General features: G+C 33.4%; 3 protein-coding genes across 5 annotated transcripts in view; 1 reads left to right on the top strand and 2 right to left on the bottom strand.

Moving 5' to 3' along the window:
- Positions 1 to 1,139: 1,139 nt before the first annotated feature.
- On the bottom strand, positions 1,140 to 6,890 carry LOC106665136 (DNA polymerase delta subunit 3-like). The gene is made up of 10 exons (XM_014391354.2): positions 6,689 to 6,890; positions 6,515 to 6,619; positions 6,389 to 6,444; positions 2,542 to 2,796; positions 2,296 to 2,482; positions 2,152 to 2,238; positions 1,899 to 2,081; positions 1,713 to 1,830; positions 1,480 to 1,647; positions 1,140 to 1,416 (listed from the first exon to the last, which is right to left on the bottom strand). The coding sequence occupies exons 2-10, from the start codon at positions 6,575 to 6,577 to the stop codon at positions 1,199 to 1,201; spliced, it is 1,335 nt and encodes a 444-aa protein (XP_014246840.1). The 5' UTR covers positions 6,578 to 6,619; positions 6,689 to 6,890; the 3' UTR covers positions 1,140 to 1,198.
- A 1,495-nt stretch (positions 6,891 to 8,385) lies between these two features.
- LOC106665103 (zinc finger protein 706-like) lies at positions 8,386 to 15,497 on the top strand. 2 transcript variants are annotated; one of them, XM_024229017.1, is made up of 3 exons: positions 8,386 to 8,957; positions 9,147 to 9,228; positions 14,493 to 14,583. In XM_024229017.1, exons 1-3 carry the CDS (start codon positions 8,814 to 8,816, stop codon positions 14,519 to 14,521), a joined length of 255 nt encoding a protein of 84 aa, XP_024084785.1. In that variant the 5' UTR covers positions 8,386 to 8,813; the 3' UTR covers positions 14,522 to 14,583. The 2 variants fall into 2 exon arrangements, with proteins under 2 accessions (XP_024084785.1, XP_014246790.1); XM_014391304.2 differs by lacking the exon at positions 9,147 to 9,228 and having other exon boundaries at positions 8,421 to 8,957; positions 14,493 to 15,497.
- Positions 15,498 to 17,589: 2,092 nt separating this feature from the next.
- LOC106665061 (stress response protein nst1) overlaps positions 17,590 to 21,850 on the bottom strand; it is a 139,460-nt gene continuing 135,199 nt past the window's right edge. The window contains exons 10-19 of one of the 2 annotated variants that reach the window (XM_014391233.2): positions 21,725 to 21,772; positions 21,264 to 21,347; positions 21,110 to 21,193; positions 20,044 to 20,150; positions 19,596 to 19,821; positions 19,389 to 19,518; positions 19,152 to 19,314; positions 18,943 to 19,087; positions 18,685 to 18,883; positions 17,590 to 18,615 (exon numbers count right to left, since the gene is read on the bottom strand). In XM_014391233.2, coding sequence (XP_014246719.1) covers positions 18,454 to 18,615; positions 18,685 to 18,883; positions 18,943 to 19,087; positions 19,152 to 19,314; positions 19,389 to 19,518; positions 19,596 to 19,821; positions 20,044 to 20,150; positions 21,110 to 21,193; positions 21,264 to 21,347; positions 21,725 to 21,772 — 1,348 coding nt within the window. In that variant the 3' untranslated portion in view covers positions 17,590 to 18,453. Of the gene's footprint in view, positions 18,616 to 18,684; positions 18,884 to 18,942; positions 19,088 to 19,151; positions 19,315 to 19,388; positions 19,519 to 19,595; positions 19,822 to 20,043; positions 20,151 to 21,109; positions 21,197 to 21,263; positions 21,348 to 21,724; positions 21,773 to 21,850 lie in introns of both variants that reach the window. The other variant, XM_014391232.1, reaches the window with a different exon arrangement.

Below are 21,850 nucleotides of genomic sequence, written 5' to 3'. Positions count from 1 at the left end.
TTTGCTGATTATCCAATTTTTTTAAATCAATTTTTAACCTTGTCGTAGAAGCCACCAATGTCCTGAGTGTTACTCCAAGATCTTACTGGGTTCTAATTAAGGATATTAAAATATAAAATGTTAGTTGCGCTTCACAACAATTAAGTGGGACTTTCTTTCTCTTCCCCATCAATTTATGTATGCTTAATAGCACATGCACTTTTTTTGTTATAGACTAGTAAATTTCTAAGATTATTTAAACTGAAAGTAGTAGATTTTAAGTCCTTTCATTTTCTTAGATTTAATAATTTGCCCCTTGTGCAGAGAAAGGTTGCTCGATGTGTCCCACATAAAAGAGGCATGTCATGACTTGGCTCCATACAGAGAGCATGTAGGCATGCCGCCAGACTTAAGAAGAGTTCTCGAACATGGTAGCAAGTTTCAGAGTCCCTTGTTCCCCTTTTTAGGAGAAATTGGGTTTTTTATTGTATATATATGCCTTATGTGTCTATATGTTTGTCGGAGTGCATGTATTTATTAGCGTGAATGGCGAGGGGTGAGGGTGAAATATAACGTCATCATCACCCCTCGAATGTTGAGAGCGTATGAGTGTGTTTGGGGTCGATGGTTAGGGATGAATGTATTTACTTGCATTTGAAAGGGTAAATAGAATATAGACTTAGTTGGGGGATGAAATGACCTAGATGTCGGAAGCCCCAGTCAAAAAAAAAATTATTTCTAACCTGTCCATATTAATACAAAATGACCATGACTAGCATGCACCCAGAAAACACGTTATAAGAAACTAGTCTATGCTGGCACACAATATGAGGGTTTTGAGATGCAGAGTGCAGAGAGGACTTCGGCAAAAGGGCTAGGATGGATTGAGAGTTTGGGTGGAACTTTTCTAAAAACAAACAAATTTTCATCAAGGCCATATTGAGACACATACTATACACGATTGTGGATAGTGACATCCATGTGTGAATTATCTTAACTTTACTATTATTATAATAGTTCAACATTTATTGATTTAATAAAAATAATTGGTTGATAGCATAGGGTTATTATGCAATTTGTATTAATTAAGCAAGCATAAACAATATAAAAATACGATAATAAAAGAGAATTTATTTACAGTATAAAGAAAAGTAGTTTAATAAATTTACATCAAATATATACATTTTTCTACCTTAATATTAATAATACGGATTAACTATTATTTTTTCTGAAAGAAACTTGTGATTGATCGTTGTTTGTTTCCTTTGGGCGAAACTTTCTTGCCCTTTCCCTTCTTGGGTTTTTCTTCCACCGTCTCTGGCTTCTCTGCCGGTTTGACTTCTTTTTTTGGCGTTTCGATCACTTCAAGTTTTGGCTTTTTCTCATTAGAGGCTTCATCGTCGCTACAGCTTTCAACGACGTATTCTTTCTTGGTTACTAAAAACAATTACATTATAAAAAATTTTATTAACAAGATAATATAATTTGATCGGATCTTACCCATAAAACCATTATCATCGACGAAAACGTTGTCGACTTCTTTTTTCACCTTTTTCCTTCCTTTGGTAAAAGGCGTCGCTGGGATTATTTCTTCTTCACTATCAGGAAGGGCTTCAGCGAGTGTCTCTTGCTCAGGTGTTGGAGGAGCCTCTTCTGTATACTCCATTTCTTAGGGAGAGAAAAAAATATATGCAAAAAAAAAAAAAAAAAAAAAAAAAAAAAAAAAAGCTTACCTTCATCACTACTTTCTGATTCACTTGCCAGTACGATTCGTTTTCGTTTTTTATTTGCTAACTGACGAGAATCTTTGCTTTTCTTTTTCTTGCTTTCATTCTTGTTTTTGACCAATGGCTATAAAAAATATTGATAGCAATTTTAATATAATTTTTTACTATTAAAATAAAGTATGATAAAAATACCTTTTTATCTTTTTCATTTTCTTCAATTTTCATTTCATCATTTGTCTCATCTTTGTTTGAGACATGGATGTTTTCTTTGAATTCCTTCTTTTCGACTTCCTTAACCTCTTTATTTTTTGCATTTGTCACTTGCCTGCTGAACAACACGCCAATGCCACCACCTTTTACAGGCCCTGTTTTTTTCTAAAAATAATAAAACAATTAAATATAAATAAAAGATTTTGATAATTTACGTGCATAATTTATTATGTACTTTAGTGGTATTTTTCTTCGGTGATGTCCCTTTTTTAGAAATTTCTGTCTTTTTAGGCGAAGTTTGAACTTTCTTGTCATTTTCTAACTATAATGGATAAAATTAATAAGATATAAGTATTTATAAACTAGACAAAATGTATACCTCACTCTCCTGCTTAGATTTCAATGGTTCAGTTTTAATCTGTTTGTTTGGTAGACCGTTGTTAACTTTGGTGTCCGCCTCTTTTACAACCTTCTTAATCGGCTGCTTGACTTCTTCTTTAACGCTGATCGATGCAAACTTTCGTTCTATTAATTTTATTTCTCCGTTGCCACGAATTGATGAAAACCTACTCGGGCATGTTTAGATTAATGCGCGCAAAAAAAAAAAAGGATAACAAAGACGTACCTTTTGTCCTCTTTGGTCAATTCGTAGCTTTGGTCGGCATTGTACAAATCGGTGCCGGTTATGCTGGCCGCTCTCTGAACGCTGTAGACGTGCTCGGTCGAAACGGTGGAAAATTTTTTCTTGGCTTCTTCGATCTCGTCCGATTTAACGAGAATAAATGCAAACTTCCCTTTCTTTCCTTGCTCCCCACCGATTAAATAAGTTGTGAGAATTTTATCAGCATTGTCTGACGATTCAGAAAAAGCATACAGAAGCCTATAAAAATAGTTTTAACATTTCTAAAAGTTTCTTTATTTGTTATCATTCTAATTGTATGTTAAGTGTAATGCCCAAGAGCCTAACGTAAGGGATCATACAAATTAACTTATAAATATTTATTTTTTCTTAATTATTATCAATTCAGTTTTGATGGGGTTTTAACTTTTGACTCAAATAAATGAACATTCTAAAAACCAAAATTTATTTAATTTTAGAGTTCAATTCATCATCAATCACTTCCCAGTGTAAAATAAATAAATCCAATAAATAAAATAATCACAAATCAGAATATCCTTTCCCCAAGGACCCCAATCCACCATGGAGAAGCAAGTGTTCCACAAGGCAGCATCCTTGGTCCCATTTTTAATCAGTATACACTGCAAATATTTCTACCAATCCTCAAGTCAAATTCATCATCTGCACAAGCAGCTTTCAAGCTGAAATGCATGCCATCAACACTTGTGATTGAGGCCACACTGACAAAAAAAAAAAAAAAAAAAAAAAAAAAAATCAAGGTCAGAGAGCCAAGCAGCCATTAAAGCATTAATACATAAAAATATCGAATCAAAAATAGTCAGTGAATCAATCCAAAATCCGGGGAAACGATGACATCTTGGAAAAAATGGTAGTCGGTAGGCATGAGGTCTGGAGAATAGGGAGGTCATAACCAATATCCAACAGTTTTTATGTTGTCACATGTGAAACATGGGGTCTAGTGTTGTAATATAACAGAATCGGCCTTTTCTGATTGAACAAAACTGGCTTCAAAATGCCAATTTCTGGTGTATTGCTTCAATTTGAGAGCAATATATTTCAACATTGATTGTTTCACCAGGATTCAAGGAGCTGTTTTTTTTTTGTGTTTTTTAAGAGTTTGTGGCTTTGGAAAATGTGTAGCTGCTTCTCCTTTGTCGATCCACTGTCCAGAACATCTGCTGTTATCTAGAGAGTCCACTTTTCATCATAAGTAAGAATTCTATCCAGAAAAGGTTTGTTTCTCTTTTGGCAAGAAGTGTTGCATAAACTTAATAATGATGATTTTTCATCATTTAATGCCTAAGGAGCTTTTGAACTTGTCACCTTGCCAATTGCCTTAAGGTGGTCAGCAATGGTCGATTTGCTAACTGAAAGATTCTCTGCAAATTCTCACAGTTTTTCTAGGATTCTCTTCAATCAAAGCTCGCTGAACATCATCATCTAGGGAATACATTTGTCTTCAAGGCTAAAGTTTCTCTCTCAAATTTTCTTAAAGCAGCTCTGAACTCTCTCACTCCCACTGCCACCGCCCAAGACTGCATTAATGTATCTAACCATTTGGGCACCGTTCGAACGGGGTTTAAACTAGAAAATAATGAAGCAAAAATTGAGCGTTTACATGCTAATAAAGACTGAATTATTCTCAGTAACGAACCGATCACATTTTTGTTTGGAAGAGGACATTTGTACAAAAGAATAATCTATTAAACATAAACAGTTTATTATGTAGAGGGGTAATTGAAAGAAAACATGAAAACCTGATTTATTTTCTGGACAACCCAATAATACTCAATTTGGGGTGAGGCAAAAACATAGCACACTTGGATTTTATTTCCAAGCAAAAACAAATCCCTCTAAGTAATCAAGACTAATCCAGTTCTGTTTCTGCTTTGATTGTGATAAAATTTACCTGTGCAATGAGATGTTGAGATGAGCAAAATCTTTAACATCAGTTTAGAAAAATATTATTCAGTAAAGGAAAAATTGAGGATTTTTGCATTTCTGATGTCTTAAAAAGTACCGGTAGGAGTAGAAAAGTGATTTTAAGGTTTCTGAACCACACCCACGTTTCAACCTGCCTTCAGAGACAGGTTCAAACAAAGACGTGACCCTCAGGTAAGTACTACCCCCGCACAGTATAGACTGGGGACCAGTATTAAAAGAAGTAGGATGGAGTATTCTTCCACTCCACCTTCTGCAAAAGGACCTGCCAAAAAACCAAGGCAAGGAAAGGCAAAGGAAGAACAGGTAATGACACATAAACCATTGTTTAAAGTTGATTTTAGGAAAGCCAACAAGGATTTCTTCACAAACGATGAGGCACTAGAGTTGAGATCACTGATCTGCAACAATGTCCTCGAACTGATTGAGGAAGAAGACAAGGACCAAAGCGTGGATTTCATAAATTCAGGTCTTGTTAAAGGAGGATCCATGTTCATGATAAGCTGCGGGGATGAACTCATCGTCAAGTTTGTCAGGGAGATGCTAAAGAAGCTGTGGGATGAAAGGGAATATGTGGTCCAGAAGCAGATGCTAAAAACTCCAACAAAATCCAATGATGACACTGGAGTTGAACCGCATCAGGGTGAAAGTCTCCATACCCTCTCTACTATAGATAATGGAAATTGGTAAGGACCTATCTCCACTGACAAAGAACGATGGAAGTGACTCTAATAGAGAGTATGGATAGAGGTAAGGATAATGTAGGAGCAGGCGGTCCTGGTGTGGAGGGGATGTTTGTCAGTGAGCTTTCTAGCGAAGCCGAGGATTCCCTTCTGAATCAGAGTTAAACAGTCCCCTTCTCATTTAAGTAACTCACCCCGAGTGTACCATGGATTATTCATGATGAATCTCAGGGTGTCACAAATTAATGTGCAGCACAGCAAGATTGCCACGGCCGAAATCAGTAGGGACATGACTGTGCTGCAAACATTGATTTATTTAATACAGGAACCCTATTTCTATAGAGGCCTAGCAATCGGTTTGAAAAATAAAACTTTTGAACTGTTTCAGGATCTAAGGCATAACAGGCCGAGAACATGTATTGTGGCCCATAAGGAATTAAGACCAATTCCTATAACCAGGTTTTGTTCTAGGGATATCATTACAATATCAATTGATTTCAGGTATGCTAGGTCTAGATTTGAAATCTTTGAACGAGCGGGCATCACCAAATCACTCCCTGAGATAAAATGGTCCAAAATCTTGGGGTTTGTGAACAAGTCCAAGAGATTTATGCAGGACACGTGAGCCGACCAAGTCCCGGACCTTTTAGGGATGGGGTACGAGTCTACCCAGGCATTTAACCCCTCGGGTCTTGGTCACCCACCCTGCGTAATATATAAGGTTTTTGAAATCTCCGGAAATCTCCTGGAAAACTGTCTGCCTTAACAACATGACAAAAATGGATAATTTTAAGGACACTTTCAACTCTACTTTAATGGGCCCGTCAAACTGCTGCATGAACTGGGTTACAGACAAATTTTAAAAACATCCAAAGGGCTGTTCCCACAGTTCCTCACATTCAAAGGAAAAAAATGAAAGGAATACTAGCCCTAAGTACGGCGCATAAAGAAGGACAGAAGAAGTTTGCCTGCGATCATGTTCAATGGAAAGTGCAATGGAAATCCTGTTTACTGATGAAAAAATTCAGAAAAAATACCCTGTATGCAACCAACGTCACAACCATCAAACATTAAGCCCAAGATAATAAAACTAAACAAATTCCTCGCAGAAGGCCAAGAATACTGAACATTTCAAAAGGTAAAAATAATATACTACAGCAAAAATGGACATTAGACGACAATGAGGTGTTAAGTATAAAGTTACTTACTGCTTAGCCGTGTTGACGTGTACTTGAAGAGCTTTGCTCAAGTACTTATAAGTCACCTTTTAAAACAGAAAACGTATCAAGAAAATCAAAACAAAAATTAAAAAAAAACAATTATGGGAAACTTACGATTTTATCCTCGACCAAGACAAAATCTTCGATGTTCCTTAAGTATTTCTGAAGCTCGCCCATGTTTGTTTTTAAGATTTGTATATTTTTAGATAAAATGTTAAGCTAAAATGTGAATTAAACATGAAAAAAAGCATTGAGAATAGATAAAGAGAATCGAAATCAAAAACTGACCTTACAACACACACAAACTCGTCTTTAGTAGCTAGTTTTTGTTATGGCAATCGATCATTATGTTACTTTAGAATTTAATACTGGTTTAGTTTAAAAACTTATGTAAACATAAAATGGCTATTTACAAATAATAAATTTAATGATTGAGGTTTCTAGCAACATGTTAAGGTTACTTATAACGAACATGCACACTAGCGCCTGTTTGCCGCGCAAGTTCAAGGTCAAACTGCACGCACTTTTAAGCGCAAAAAAAGGACAATTCAATTATTTTGTTTACGGTTTTATAAATGAATAAAAAAATTTATGGCATAACATTAAAGAATTTTTATATTTCTATTTATATTTTATATATATATTTTTTTTATTATAAATATATTTTATATTTATATTCCATCCCTAACCATCCCTAACACAGGGATCTTGTATTAGACCTCTTTTTTTTTGTCTATTAACGATATATCAGGTTCAAATTTCTACTTTGTGCAGATGAACTAAAAAATTCTAGAATAGTTGAAAATTTTGGTGATGCTATCTGCTACAGTTAAACATTGATAGGTTCATGGTGCAAAGGCAAATCTCTCAAATTGAATGAGTTATTTCAAGTGCAATAAAAAATTAATTTTTAATTTTTTATGCAAAATTGATGGCACTCCTCTCCGTAGAGTCAATAGCTTTTGTGAACTTGGGATTCTGTTCACATCTCTTTCATCTGTAAATCTTATTGATGTCATTAAGCAAAAATCATTAAAAATATTAGGTTTTATTAATAGAGACACCAAGCACTTTAGTAATATTCAGTCAATCATTTTGTCCATCAGTGTATATTATAATGTTAAGATTAGACTTTCTATTACTTTTGTAAATGTGGATCTTTTGTTTTTGCATTATTTTTGTTATGCTTTATTTATCAATATTCTATTTAATTTTTCGATAGTGTACATCCCGATTTTATTGAAACTCCATAATAAGTTGTTAAGTAGGAAGTAAATTGTCAATCCAAAATAGGAGCTTATTGTGGAAAAGACAGTTTACTTCCTCCTCATCAACTTAATATTCTATTCATTTATGTTTAGTGGTCTAATTGACCAAATTACTTATTTCAATTAAATATTCTTTTTAGGTAACGTCTTGGATGAGATGAAAAAGTTAGTCTTGAGCGGGATTCAAACCCACGACCTTTGGCTCTATAAGCTCGTTACTTGAACTATCGTGATTTTGTGTCTGAGTGGATTGAAGTCATGATAGCTCAAGTGGTCAGAGCAGTGGTGTATTGAACCCTAGATTGTGGGTTCGAATCCCACTCGTATCTCTAACTTTTCCATTTCAACCAAGACCTTACATTCAAAGAATAATTAATTCAAATTAATATTCTGTTTTTGCTATTATTTATATGAGATGAATATTTGTGTTTAATAGGCATTATTTGCCTGTCTATGTGAAAATAAATAAACATATACATATAAAACATATTTTTCACAAATTTGTTTTAAAAAAATCGTTAATTGACGGTTTTCTGGATACAGATTGGTCTGTAATTCCTAATATTGGGGTAAATTAAGATTACTTTTAGGAAGTAAATGCTGCCTAATGATTGTTTAATGCTACTTCTATTAAAGTGGTTTGCATTGCGAAATTGTCGATTGAATCAAGATTTAGAAAAATGAAAATTATGCAAGACAGCAGATGACGCATTGATCAAGTGCGGCGGGAGACAGTATTGCATTTTGCAGTTTGTCGTTGTGCGCAGGCCGGAAGAGCGCGACACTGGCGCCTCGCCTCTTTTGAGTCAAACACGCATCGAAAAGGACAAAAAAGTCCAACCAAATTCCCCCGTTTTCGCTTTCCTTGTCGGCCCCTTTCTCCGAGCTCGTATCGCCCGTTCACCGGGATGAACCAGTAGAGGCGCACCACCTGAAACCCCTTGAAAAGAGGCTCAGACGGCATCGGCAGTCAGGTGCACGCACGTAGACACTGGAAACGTGTGCACTGTGCGCCTCGCGCTCCGCGAAACCCGATCTGCCAAGGTTTCACCGAGTGGGCCGCTTCTCATCTCAACCCCTGTCTCCTTTCCACACCGCTCACTCGCGTTTCTGCCCTGTGAGGAGCCTCGAGCGGATCCTCGACCATGGCGAGAGGTCACCAGAAGATCCAATCCCAAGCCAAGGCGGCCGAGCGGGCGGCCAAAGCCAAGAAGCAGCAGGGCCACAACGCCAACTCACAGAAAAAGGCAGCACAGAAGGCTCTCGTCTTCGCCTGTGCTATCTGCAAGGTAATACGTTTCGCTTATTCACGAAATAAACATAAAACGTCAGACAGTTCAATCATTTATTCAAGGTAAAAAGGACGGGAAAGTTTTACAACTGATGACCCGTCCAAAAGAGAAAGCCATTTCTCCTCTTTACAAACGTCTGGCATAGTAAAAGTTCTATTTATTGATTACTCGATAATTCATCCCCAGAAAACAGCCAAAGACAAGGAGGTCGACCAATTTTTAACGATGACAACCCTAAAACCATCATCTCCTGGCCTCAACATGACAAGTTAAGGAAAAAAATCCATTTTATGTGTGTTTTTGGATATTTTGCGGAAAAAATTGAAGTTTTGTGGCTGATTCTACCAAAAACACAAGTGTAAACACTTGTCACAAAATTGCACTCAAGTTTGCCCCTAAAACATCCTAAATACCGAAAATTCAAGGGGTTTAATTAAATAAATGCTATGGTTTTTGACAAAGTGTGCCTAAAATGTTTTCAGTGATTTTTCTAAGCTCATGTTTTTGCTGACTTGTCAAGGAAGTACCAACGGCAAACGCTTGTTACAATATATCGGTTGATTTTGTATCAAAGAAAGCACAAGAAGTGCTTTAGATTTTGCTAAATGATTATAATCTGAAAATGTTCAGTGATACTCTCAGCTAACAGATTATAGATGTGCCTGTAAAGTCAATGATAAATTTTCCCTGAAAAAGAAATTATAGTAAAAATCACAACTGCAAACAGAGAAAACTGCAAAGAATTGAGAAAGTACCAAAATAAATTTAAGTCTGCCCCAAAAACTCTCTTAAATACTAAAGAAATGCTTTGATTTTGCCAAAGCTGAAGCCTGAAAATCTTCATAGAAATTTTCTGGTTTTTGCTGACGTCAAGAAAGTACCACCAAAATTTCAGTTGATGTGTGTTTTAACTCAAATTAGACTCATTTGATATTAATTTTGCATGTTTTGACAGTAATAATTCATATTATCAATGGCAGCATAAATATTTGATATAATATTTTTTGTTTAGAAAAAGAAATTGTGAATTTTGTGCCCCATTGTTTTATCCATTCTAACAAAAATCACAACTGCAAACACTTCTCACAAAATAAAATCTAAAAACTAACATGCGCAGATGTGCCTGCCTGTGGAGGTCAATGACAAATTTACACTGACACGGAAATTTCCTGGTTTTGCTGACTTGTCAAGAAAATACCAACGGCAAACACTTCTCACAAAATGGGAGGCAATTTTGCCCCACCATATAAAAAATAAATTCATTATTTATCCATTCCAACAAAAATTACAAACTGCAAACACATAAGCAGTCAGTTTTGCTCCCTCTCATAAAAAATAAAATAAATAATAATAATAAAAAATAAAATCTAAAGTTTTGAATTTTGCCAAAGCTGAATCCTTAAAATTTTTGTTGATGTTTTCAGGTAACATATAGATGTTTCAGTACAAGCTAGGATATTTTTACACTGAAATAGACATTTCCTGGATTTTGTTGATTTATTGAGAAAGTAACACTAGAAATTTAAATGGACACTTTTTTCAACTCAAATTCAGACTCATTTGATGCTTTAATTGTATTAGGTTTTACAAAAACAATTAATAAATTCTTAAAAAATGTTTTAGATTTTTGTAATAGCTGGTGCCTGAAAGTTTTTAGTTATACTTTCAAGTAACAGGTTATCGATGTGCCTGTTTAGGACTCATTTACACTAAAATATAATATTTTGCTTTTGATGGCTTGTCAAGACAGGCATGATGTAAACGTTTATTACAAAATAATAGCTTTTACAAAATCTGAAGAAATGTTTTAGATTTTGCCAAAACTGAAGCCTGAAAGTTTTCACATGTCTACAGTCAATGAATTTACCCTGAAATAGTGTCCTGCTTTTGTTGATTGATCAAGTACCGAATTTTTCTGTTTCCTATAGAAATTTAATTTGGCGCTTGTTTGAACTCAAATTTAGATTATTTACATTTTTGTATCTGTGAGTTTTTACAATAAATATTTTGTCAGTATTATATGTTTTGAGTGAAGGCATGGCGGTGTTTTGCTTAATAATTAATCCTTTATTTATTTTTTTAAACTGTTCTGCCAGTTTTTATTTTTTTGAAATCTTTCGGACCAACACACACACATCCTCCTCAGTCTCTGGAAAGAGATATTGAATTTTTTGGCTTGTTTATCTGTTCTACCTAACATCACAATCTTCCCTGGACTCTGAGATTAAGGAATCTCCAGTGAGCTTAGAGGAGGTGTCAATGGTGACTAGACACCAACCCCTCCTTGATAAATCCCTTTGCATAATAGAAAGATTAAAAGCATTAGTTGCGAGAGATTTGTGGGGTTTTGTTCTTTCCAGGCCTGGGTTTGCACTGCTGACTTGTATAGACTTAAGGCTTAATGACTAATAAGGTCACAGACTTTAAAAAAAAATCAAATTTTTGTCGCATTTTGACCATGATTTTAACAAACATGGGGCCTGTCAATTTTCAGTGCCTGCTTAGGTCAATATCATTTATAACTGAAATAGGTGCTTTCCTGACCACAGGAATTTTCAAAAACAACCACAATTTATTGTTAATTTATACATTAATTTACAATAAAAATTCGAATTGTCACAAGTCAAGTGAAGAATAAAGCTTCGTTTTAAGGCAATATTCAAAGGCCAGGAGATTTTTAGACAATGACAACAATATAGCAATAATATCTTTGTCTCTTTTGAACATTGTTTAGCTATAAATTATTAATTTCATGTCCAATTGTTTACTAATTTTATCAAAAACACAACTGCCAACACATGTCACACAACAAAGTTAATTTTATCGCAAAAAAATTGATAAAAGCTTAAATACTAATTTACGATTTTTTATTTTCCCAAGGCTGAAGTCTAAAACATTGTAAATACTTTAAGTTTTTAAGATGTGTGACGTAAAATACATTTATAAACTAGATTTGTACCTGGATGGGAATTTTAAAATTGATCTGGAAGGGTTTTATTTTACAATGAGTTATTTTTACAATTAACCCTTAGTTAATTTTGAAAAATCTACTTTAGTTTTGATTCTACAATTTTTAATTTGTTGTAAAAAAATAAATTTATTTATACAACAAAACTTTTGGTAAAGGATTGCTGTTCTTAATGAATCAATGGGATTTTAAACCTGATACAGAAATACAGTTTTTTGAGTGGCTTGGAAATTTGAATCAGTTTTCATTCCTCTCCCCTTTATTATAATTGATGGGGCACTACAAAAAATTTCATCAGGATATTTTCATAAGCTTTGTTTGGTTTGGTTTTGGACAAAAAGTCAAATTAAGTAATTACATGTTTTTTGCCATCTTAACCAAAACCTATTTTATTAATTAAATTATAATTCTCTGTTATTATTATTTTTTATAATAATCATATTTTTTAATTAATTATTAATTAATATTATGCAAAGTGTTGACTCGAGGACTCGAACCAGGACATCTGACCCTTTTCAACAAAGTTTACTTCTAATTGATGAGATAATTTTTACTATTTCCATTGTATTTTCATCTTAAGAGTGAGAAAACAACTTCTAAAGCATTTCTGAATATTAATTCAGTAAAAAAGTGCTGTAATAAAATTTTGATTTGAAATTTAACCTGATATGGAAATATGTTTTTATTCTCTGTTTGCAAAAACGTGATGTCTGGGCAGTTTAATTATCAATTTTCTGTCCATTTATCAGTTTTCCTGTTGATATGGGATCATTGAAATAAAAGTACATTCTCTCAGTAGTTTGGTGGTATAAAAATGATACTAGGCTAATCAATTTAATTTTGTTAAGAGGGAAAATAAAATGCACTTTAAAAACACTAATAGATTAAAAAATTTGCAGTTATTTGAGAAGTATTGCTTAAAAATAGATAATATAATACAAAAGTAAAATTGTTAAATTAATAAAAAAGGAATGACAGTAAGGTCAGTAATCTTTTGAACAAGAAATTAAAATATTGTGTATTCCCTGACAAAAAAGCCAATTAAAATAAATTGTTTTCTAATATATTAGTATGTATGTAAAGAGATTGGACTTGATTTGAATTTTAAAAAAAGTAAAGTTTTTAAAAATCTAAAAATTGTACAAAGTGTAAAAATATATTTAAAATCCAATCTAACAGGGGTTTGTTTCATATTATAGAGAAAAAAAATTAAATTAAACTCTTGCATTATGGCTTGTAACTGTTGCATTCATTAGCAGTATTAAGAAATGCAGGAAAGTTGCACAAGGATAGTTGAGCGAAGGATTTGCCCCCTGGTGAAAGTACCATCCGACCTGTCGGGCTTTCACTCTCTTTTGCTTTTTCCACAAATGTTTTGAGGAAAAAGGGAAAAAACACATTTTCTATTTTTATTCTTAATAATGATTTAATCATCTATTTTTTTTTCTTGTTAGTGTTTTTGGTGTGTGAACTTGATTTATTTGTACAAATCAATTAAATTTTGTTAGGACAGTTTAAAATTTTACAATGGATATTAATGATTGTATCTATGGTCAGTTCATATTTGATCTAGCTATCTATGTAATTAAAAAATGGAGATAATTTTAATCTTAACAGACCCGAAGTTCAGTCTGAACTAAGTTAACAATTGCATAATAAGCTGAAAAACTTTTAAAAATTAATTAACTAAAAATGATTAACTAATCAAAAGGTGCGACAAATGTGAGATAGTTTGTGGCCTGTAAGGTGAACAGCTTGATTTGCTCTGTTTCTGTCACAAACCCACTATAACATGGTGAAATGACAACTTGAGAATAAACAGTGAAGCTACAAATAATAAAATACTTTTCAAGGATAGTCAGTTATGATGAGGTGGAATCGACATCCATGCCCGTATCGGACTGATTGTGATACAGAATCAATGACTGCATTGACGTTCCATTGACGAAGTTCTTCTGAAAACTGTGGTCTCATGGCTCCATTTATTGGGGAAGACTTCGTATTAATGCATGATAATGCTCGATTGCACGTAGCTCGAGTTGTCATGCATTACTTGGAGGATGTAGGGATTACATAGCAAATTTGCCAGCCTGTTCAGACATGAATCTTGTAAAATACTTATGGGACATGATAAATAGATGGGTTAATGGACAAGCATTAAAACAGCTTCAATCTGCTCTTGTTGAAGAATGGGGTTCTGTTTCACAAAAGAAATCTGTTTGTTTATTTTCTGAATGTCTAGGGTGTTAAGGCCCCTGCGAGACAAGAGGTCTAGTAGAACCTACCACTAAACAATTTTCTGGTGTTTTGGTGAATTTTCTTTCAAACCATCATAATTAAATCATTTTTATTAAAACACACGAATTTATGATCTCGTTTAATTTGGTTTACATTAAAGTTAGTAATTGTTATAATTCATATAACGATAAAAATATATACTATTTGAAATAAACAACAAAATGTTGTTGAGTGTCCATTTTTGTCTTTGATTTTTTATTTTGTAGGTTTTATTCTCTGAGTTTTCTAACAAAGTTCTATCGATATATTTGTTTGACTTATTTCAGGCCCAGATGCCAGATCCAAAGACGTATAAACAGCATTTTGAGAACAAGCACCCAAAGAACCCGATACCGAAGGAGCTGGAAGAAGCCGAGGCGATGGCATGACTCTTCTTGCCAGTCAGAAATATTTCTCTAAACTTAAAAACTCACTTCATTAACAAAATTTTAAATACCCTTGTTCCTAACATACAGAACAGTTTATGACCCTCAATTAAACACTAGGAAATTGTTTTTGTTCTTTCAAAATAAAAGAAAAATAACTTTAACGTCTTGTTCATTTAAATTAATGTTTATTAAAGAGAAAACATTCAACGTTTTCCTTTGATGTATGCGGATATTACTTGAGAAGTGACGGTGTGCCTTTTTAATCCTGACTTTGTTCAAAATTGTTTTGATGACATCCTTGGCTTAAAAGTCAGATGGATTTTTTTTTGTTTGTCGTTTTAACTTTCACTTTTTATGCGGTCACAAGCCCATACAGTTGAAAATTTTGATTTCTTTTTGACAGTTATTATGTATATTTGCGCACAGTCGTGTACCTAAAAAAATGATATGAGTAAAGAGTAGATATTACTTTGAAAAGAGCATTTAGACTTTTTATACTATTTATGAATTTTTGTATGATAATTTAAAAAAGAAATGATGTTGCAAATTAGAAAATTTTAAAAACATATTTTGTACATTTTTATAAACTTTATTTTGGCTTGAAGTTTTGGTAATTTACGATAATATAAATTTCTTTCTCTTTTTTTTTTTTTTTTTCATGTTATCACAAGTTATAAATTGAAATCAGGTTAATGTACTTTTTGATTGTTTGTTGTGATTTGTTAATGTTTTTAATAAAAAAGAAGAAAAAAAAAGAAATTATTAGGCATAGACTTAGAGCCTCATGTAAACTATTATAAATATATATATATATATTAAAAAAACACAGAAAGTACACATTGCAAAGGCCTATAAATGATAGAATATAATAGAAAGAAAATAAATTAAAAACCTTTGACATACCATGGCTTGGTTTATTATGTAAATACCCCAAAAATGTAAATTATTTCGTTTCCTAAAGAATATATATGAAATAAATATGCGCTATAAATAAAAAAAAAATTGTTTATATCCCTCTTAACCCTATATTTGGTGAAATTTTTGACAACTTGCAGTTTTACTTATTGTCACTTAATGAAAAGACGATTATGCACTGCATCGGTAAGAAAACTTTTAAAAGTCAATTGCCTTTTTCTTTCAGATTGGATGAATTCGAATGAATACTTTTAGTTATTGTAAAAAGCTAATTGCCCAAAAGAAAATTCTTTGTCCTATAATTTAAATAATGAATTGTATTATTTGCCATAATGTTGAAAAATGTTAGTAGATTTAATAATAATTATTCTCTCACATTACTTTTATGCGATTTCTTTATGTTGTCTGTAAAATGATGAACCTGCAATTTGGTCGTTAATAATCATTTTGGTCTGTCTATCCTAGTTTTTGTCTTTGTTTGATTATTAAGATTTTAGTTAAAAGCCACCATTAACAAATATAAATGTGTCATTTGGTTGGTATCGATCATCCTGTCCTGTCTACTGTGTCGGTGTTTCAGATGCGTTTCAATATTTCGCCATCTTTGGTGTGTCTCCAGACCAACCCAGTAAGTATATGCAGACCAAAATGATCAGTAATGACCAAATTTCAGTTCATTTTGAACTGGCACATGGTTCAACATGAGTTCACCGACTCGCAGACCAAAACCCATCTTCTACCAAATTTCAGTTACTTTCATGGATATTTTGACTATTAGACATTCCATTAAAATATGGATTTGAATTATAGGTTTATGAACTTGTTACACGTGTCTAAAGGCTAGTGGGAAAAATTGTGAGTTTAGGTACTAGTATTTTTACCTGCTTATTGGCAATATTTTTTTTTTTTTTTTTTTTTTTTTATGAAGGCAAATGATTCCTAATTTTTTGTGAATCTTCATGTCCTAAACATTCTATACAAATTATCAGTTCCCCAAGTTTCTTTAATGCGGGTGAATGGTGTTTTCTTACATTACCTGTAAGCAAAAACGACCCAACCACTTGGATTCCCTGCAAGAATTGGAAAAATAGTCTCGTTTATATCTTTTTCTTCATCTCAGAAAATTTGTAGAGAAAAGAAACAAACATTCTAATCAATTTTTCGCATAGTGGGCCAGAAAGGGTTGTGTTGTGTACAACTGGGAACTTTAAATGGATACATCACATTATTTCAAAAACTGGGTTGTGGGCTTTAAAAAGGGCTTAGAAAAATATGAATTTTAATGTGTGGTGATTAGTGACCGTTAATCGATATTTATTTAGAAATCGTGAGATGCGGCCTGGTGTGATGTAGGTTTCAAAAAAACATTTTCTTTATCGTTTAAGTGAATTTATACAATGCAAAATATATTTTTTTATATATTCAATCAAAGTATTTCTACTCATTCACTTTTCCACATCCAAAATGTAATTGTAATATATAAACAATGTTTGTAAATCCCAGGCCCTGAAGATGATCTCAATAAAGATCGAAACGTTGGCACGATAAAGAAAATGTTTTTCTGAAACCTACATCACACCAGACTGCATCTCACGATTTCTACATAAATATGAATTGTAACGTGAACCCCATAAATATTCATAATTATGGTTAGTTATGTTGTAGTTAATTATATTCCATTGATTGGTCCTTATTATTTACATTCACTGTGTCCTTTTTCCTTCAAGCTTTTCAGAATTTTTTCAATCATTTAATTTCTTTCCTTAACTATTTTTTGTCTCAATTCTCTTACCACTTGGCTATATGTCTAATTTAAAAAAGTTATAAGTACTTTTTCTTCTATATTACCTTTTTTTTTTAATTTGCTCTAATGTCTTTCAGGTTATTTAGTCTCCATTTATTTTTACTTTCATATCTTCTTTTACTTTTTTTAAATTTTATTTATTTTTTATTTTTTGCAAGCAGCGATGTATCAAGATGAACTGTATTTTATTACTCTCGTAAAATATCATATGTAATTTTCTTGCAGGTTTTGGTAAAGACTAAAGATCACAATTAAAGGTTAAATAAAAAACACATATTTGCATGAAACTATGTATTTATGGACAATACACTGTATAAAACCGACTATTTTAATTTAAAATACAAAAACAAAAACAAAAGTTTGCCTGGACCACAAATTACACATCTTAAAAATCAATTTAAAATAGTAGTTTGCGAGTCTTTCATGTTTTTGTTTTCTAAAATATAAATGAAATAGAGAAGAAAAGTATTAAACAGAAGATAGAATATACAATATAAATTTACAATAAATTAAACTGAGCACACATTCCTTGTTCATTCCACCTTTGAAGGCTGTCGTACGGTTGAAGCCTCCCTCATCCTCAGATCACAGTACAAAAAACAAAATTAATAAAGATAATAATGGCTTAAATCTGGTAATAAAAATTATAGTAGTAAACATTGCCGTCGTTATGTGGCTAGTCCTTCGATCTTATGCCGGTTGTTTTTGAAGTCGGGCATCAAATGGAGAAGTAACCACATAGCAATGATGATTGAATTTCCAAAACATTTAAACGTGACAAAATCTACTTTCTGCTCTATGACCGTTACTAAATTTTCATCTCTTTTGTTCAATTTTTATCTTTTATAAAAATTAATATACAATAGGAGTCAATAATTTACAAGCGTATCACAGGAAACTAAAAATTTTCTAATTTGTTTTAATTTTTTTTTTTCAAAAAGCACGTTTAAACATCCTCTTTTTACCAATGGGGAGACCCCAAGATGTTAACATTGTTATACTTAAATTACATAAAAAAAAAGATAAGAGCTTGACAGCTCATTCATTCTTTCTTTCTTTATAAATTTCTTTAAAAAAAAAACAACCGGAATAAATAATGGCTTGTATGGCTGAGTGGTTTTCCCTTTCTGCTTCAAGTCTTTACTCCTGTATTATTTCGTTGTCCACCTTGCTGTTCCTCACTCCGGATTTGCCAGTCCAAGGGTACACTTCGGGACAAGGCTGGCAAGTCCTCATGTACCTGACTCCAGATTTGTGCCAGAGATTGCAAACCTTCGGGTTGTTACATTTTTTTGGCCTGTCCTGAAGACAAAATAAAACAAGTTTAAACAAAGTACAACCAACAATAGACCGGAAAAAATGTTAACTTACTGGATAATTGCATTGGAACGGTGCAAAGTTGTTCAACCTTGAAATTGGTGTTGGATCTCTAATCCATTGGATTGCTTGCCAATTGGTCACTAGCCATACTTCAGGCATTTTATTGATGGTGTCGAGGAAAGAAATAAAGCCTTCTTTGTGGTGTGGATGTGTAAACCATGCAGCATGGTAGAACAAGCCAAAAGGAGCCCTACATAAACAAAAAATATTTAGACCATTTTTGTCTTTATGCTTCTCCTTCTGCATTACCTGTTGGTCGAAAAATGTCTTTCGAAGTTTTTGATGAGCATTTTGTAAACACCTTCAGCATTCGGCGGGTTCGAGCAGGCGTCTCCCATCGAGCACCTTCCTCCGTTAAGATCCTGCCACATGACCATAGGGACTTCCCACACTCCTGTAACATAACAAAAATACATTTAAAATAATCAATTTATAAATTATATTGATTATTTTTTTACCAGGATAAGATCTTGATGGACAAGGGGGAATCATGCAATCATGGAAAATCTTGTAATCGAGAGTGTATGGCCAGGATGGAGGCCTGTTTTCATAAACTGGCATCGAAGAGTCATAAGTGAAGTTGGAATCAAACAACATTTTAAACATTTTGTTTCCACCGACCTATATAAAAAATAAATTAATTAAAAACAATAGAGTTGATACAAATAAATGTTTAAAATTATTTTGATATTTACAGCCAAGAAAGGTGCTCTCATTCCTCGGACATCCTCAAGTTTAACACCTCCATAAGCAGCAAGGATTTCCCTTTGACCAGCTATTTCTTTAGTCCATTTCTTCTGGGAGAACTGTTCACCAAAACTGTGCCTATAAGAACGATTTTTAACTTGAGCTAAATTCTGTAAATAGCAAAACAAAGGAGAAGAGCATTGAAAAGAACATACGAAATGGAATGCGAAGCCATTTCGTGTCCAGCGGCATACAAGTTTTGAACTTGGCTATAGTCGGTCCATTCGTGAGATACGTAAAATGTGGCAGAGATAGGACAGCCGTTGGGATTAACACGACCCTTTTCAAAAAGATCGGAGTAAAGACCCTTGTTCAAATCGTTTACAGAATCATCAAATGTGAGTAGGACAATCTGTGGAGTCTCTTCTGGGGAGAGATTACCTAGAACAAATACATCACTTCAGATTAGTTAAAAAAATTTGACTTAATGAAAGGTTTTCTAAAGTTTTTCATAATTTATATGTTTTTTAGGCAATTTGTTTTTTGGGTGGGATTTGTAGCATTAACTTACTAAAAGCAAATTATTATTAAGGTAGAAGATTTTAAATTGGAAATTTTACCGCGAGTAGGTTTTAATAAAGTGAATTTTTAAAATAATTTTACCAGGGATATCTTTTCCTCCGCAGCTGCAGTCAGGTAGCAAACAAACATCTTTTCTACATTTAGCAGCAGTTTTGTCAACTTGTGGTGTAGGAAAGACGTTAGATGGCCTGAAAAACAAAGTAACATTTATAGTATATTTTGTTAGAATATTTAATGATTATTCGGAAATCGTGAGATGCGGTGGGCACTCTCAACACGACACACAAGAATGGCACAATTACGAAGAAAACTAACACTTTGAGCCCTGAAGATGATCTCAATAAAGATCGAAACGTAGGCACGATAAAGAAAACATTTTTCTGAAACCTACATCACACCAGACTGCATTTCACGATTTCCGAATAATCATTGACTAACGGTTACTAATTACCACACATTAATATTTAATTATAAACCACGGTGGCTGAGTGGTTAGGTCGTCCAATTAGTATGCCATGCTAGCGCTTTGAATCCCAGCATACCCATGGATTTTTAATTGTGAAACTATGGAGAAAGTATTGCAAAGTGGTTCGGCCCCTCGTCTACGACCCATTGAGAAGTTGGACATCAAACCCTCCTTATGATAGGAATTACTTTATTTTTGCTCTTTAAATATGCAACAAGCCAAAATGTCGAAATTAGTATATTGAATGAATGTGGAATGCACAAAAGGGCATGTAAGGCAGGAACGGTGTGCATCCAGTGATGAGAGCTGTTAGTTCACCAACTGTCGCTTCAGCCTCCGATGAGGATTGGCAGGTAAGGTTGTGGATTATAATTCGCAGATTAAGGAGTTTGAATGAACAGGTTAATTTAGAACGAAAATGTTTGAAACGTAATTGAGCATGATGAGGTAAGAATGGGATTTTTAAGTCTGTATGAATTGTATGTTACAGACATAGAAGGAGCATTAACTATTTATCGTTCACAGAATTTTAGATTGTAGGGTTTAGATTGGAACGCTTAGCGTTTCAAGTTTGTATGACCATAGGGGGGCTAACAGGGTAGAGAATATATATTTTTGTTTGTTTCTAAGTATTGATCTCTTGTCAAGTAGTAATAGTTAATTTTTTTTTTTTAAATTTACCTGTGTGGTGGGTATCTGTAGATGTCGACATACTCAGAGGCTTTTCCGACGACAGTTGTTGATGGTTTCAATGTGGGCCTTCCCCTGCTATTTTAACACAACATTAGTATTTCTATTTTTTAAAGATTTTAAATATCTAGGATTGTGATCTTACGATGCAGGAGTTCCTCTGTTTAGAGGCTCGGCTTCATTTGGTGAAAGCGTGTATGTGTGGCTTCCTCTATGTCTAGAATTTCCTCTGCAACAAAAGACAATTCCCTTGTCGGTAAGAATTTACTTAGAAGAATGTACTTGCCCAAAATTGTATAGTGCATTATAAAAATAAATTGAAAGGAGATTCCCTCATGCAAGATTGCCATAGTTTGAGAAAAGGTGTAGATTGTTAAAGGGTGCTAATTTTAGTCATATATTGCAATTAATTCACAATTAGTTTTGTATTAGTCAGCCACAAGCGTTATTTGGGGCCAAGTGAGTCCTAATGTCGGCCTCTTAAATGTACTTAAGAGAAGTACTGTTGTACCGACCTAAATACCGGTTGGATGCCATGCAAAACGCTCTTTCAAAAGCGTGATGGTTTATGAACATGTGAGCTCTAGAATAAAATGATTTCCCTACCTGGTTAAACCAGGGGTAGACTGGGTGTCAATTGTCGTTGGTCGCACCCTGTTTTAAAAACCAAAAATTATTATCCACTGGATCCTATAAGACTTCTACACAAAATAGTGTCTGTACAAAATTTTT

This window comes from Cimex lectularius, unplaced genomic scaffold (assembly GCF_000648675.2).
Source record: "Cimex lectularius strain Harlan isolate CLEC.00 unplaced genomic scaffold, Clec_2.1 scaffold174, whole genome shotgun sequence".
NCBI lineage: Eukaryota > Metazoa > Arthropoda > Insecta > Hemiptera > Cimicidae > Cimex > Cimex lectularius.
The sequence above is the reverse complement of the archived record's forward strand: the minus strand, read 5'-3'. Positions and strand labels throughout refer to the sequence as shown.

Coding starts and splice junctions, on each gene's coding strand:
- LOC106665136 (XM_014391354.2), bottom strand. CDS start 6,577: ATGGGCGAGCTTCAGAAATACTTAAGGAACATCGAAGATTTTGTCTTG. Junction 2,797..6,388: donor CACGTCAACACGGCTAAGCA/GTAAGTAACTTT, acceptor CTATTTTTATAG/GCTTCTGTATGCTTTTTCTG. Junction 2,239..2,295: donor AATCTAAGCAGGAGAGTGAG/GTATACATTTTG, acceptor TATCCATTATAG/TTAGAAAATGACAAGAAAGT.
- LOC106665103 (XM_024229017.1), top strand. CDS start 8,814: ATGGCGAGAGGTCACCAGAAGATCCAATCCCAAGCCAAGGCGGCCGAG. Junction 8,958..9,146: donor TCGCCTGTGCTATCTGCAAG/GTAATACGTTTC, acceptor ATTCATCCCCAG/AAAACAGCCAAAGACAAGGA. Junction 9,229..14,492: donor TCCTGGCCTCAACATGACAA/GTTAAGGAAAAA, acceptor GACTTATTTCAG/GCCCAGATGCCAGATCCAAA.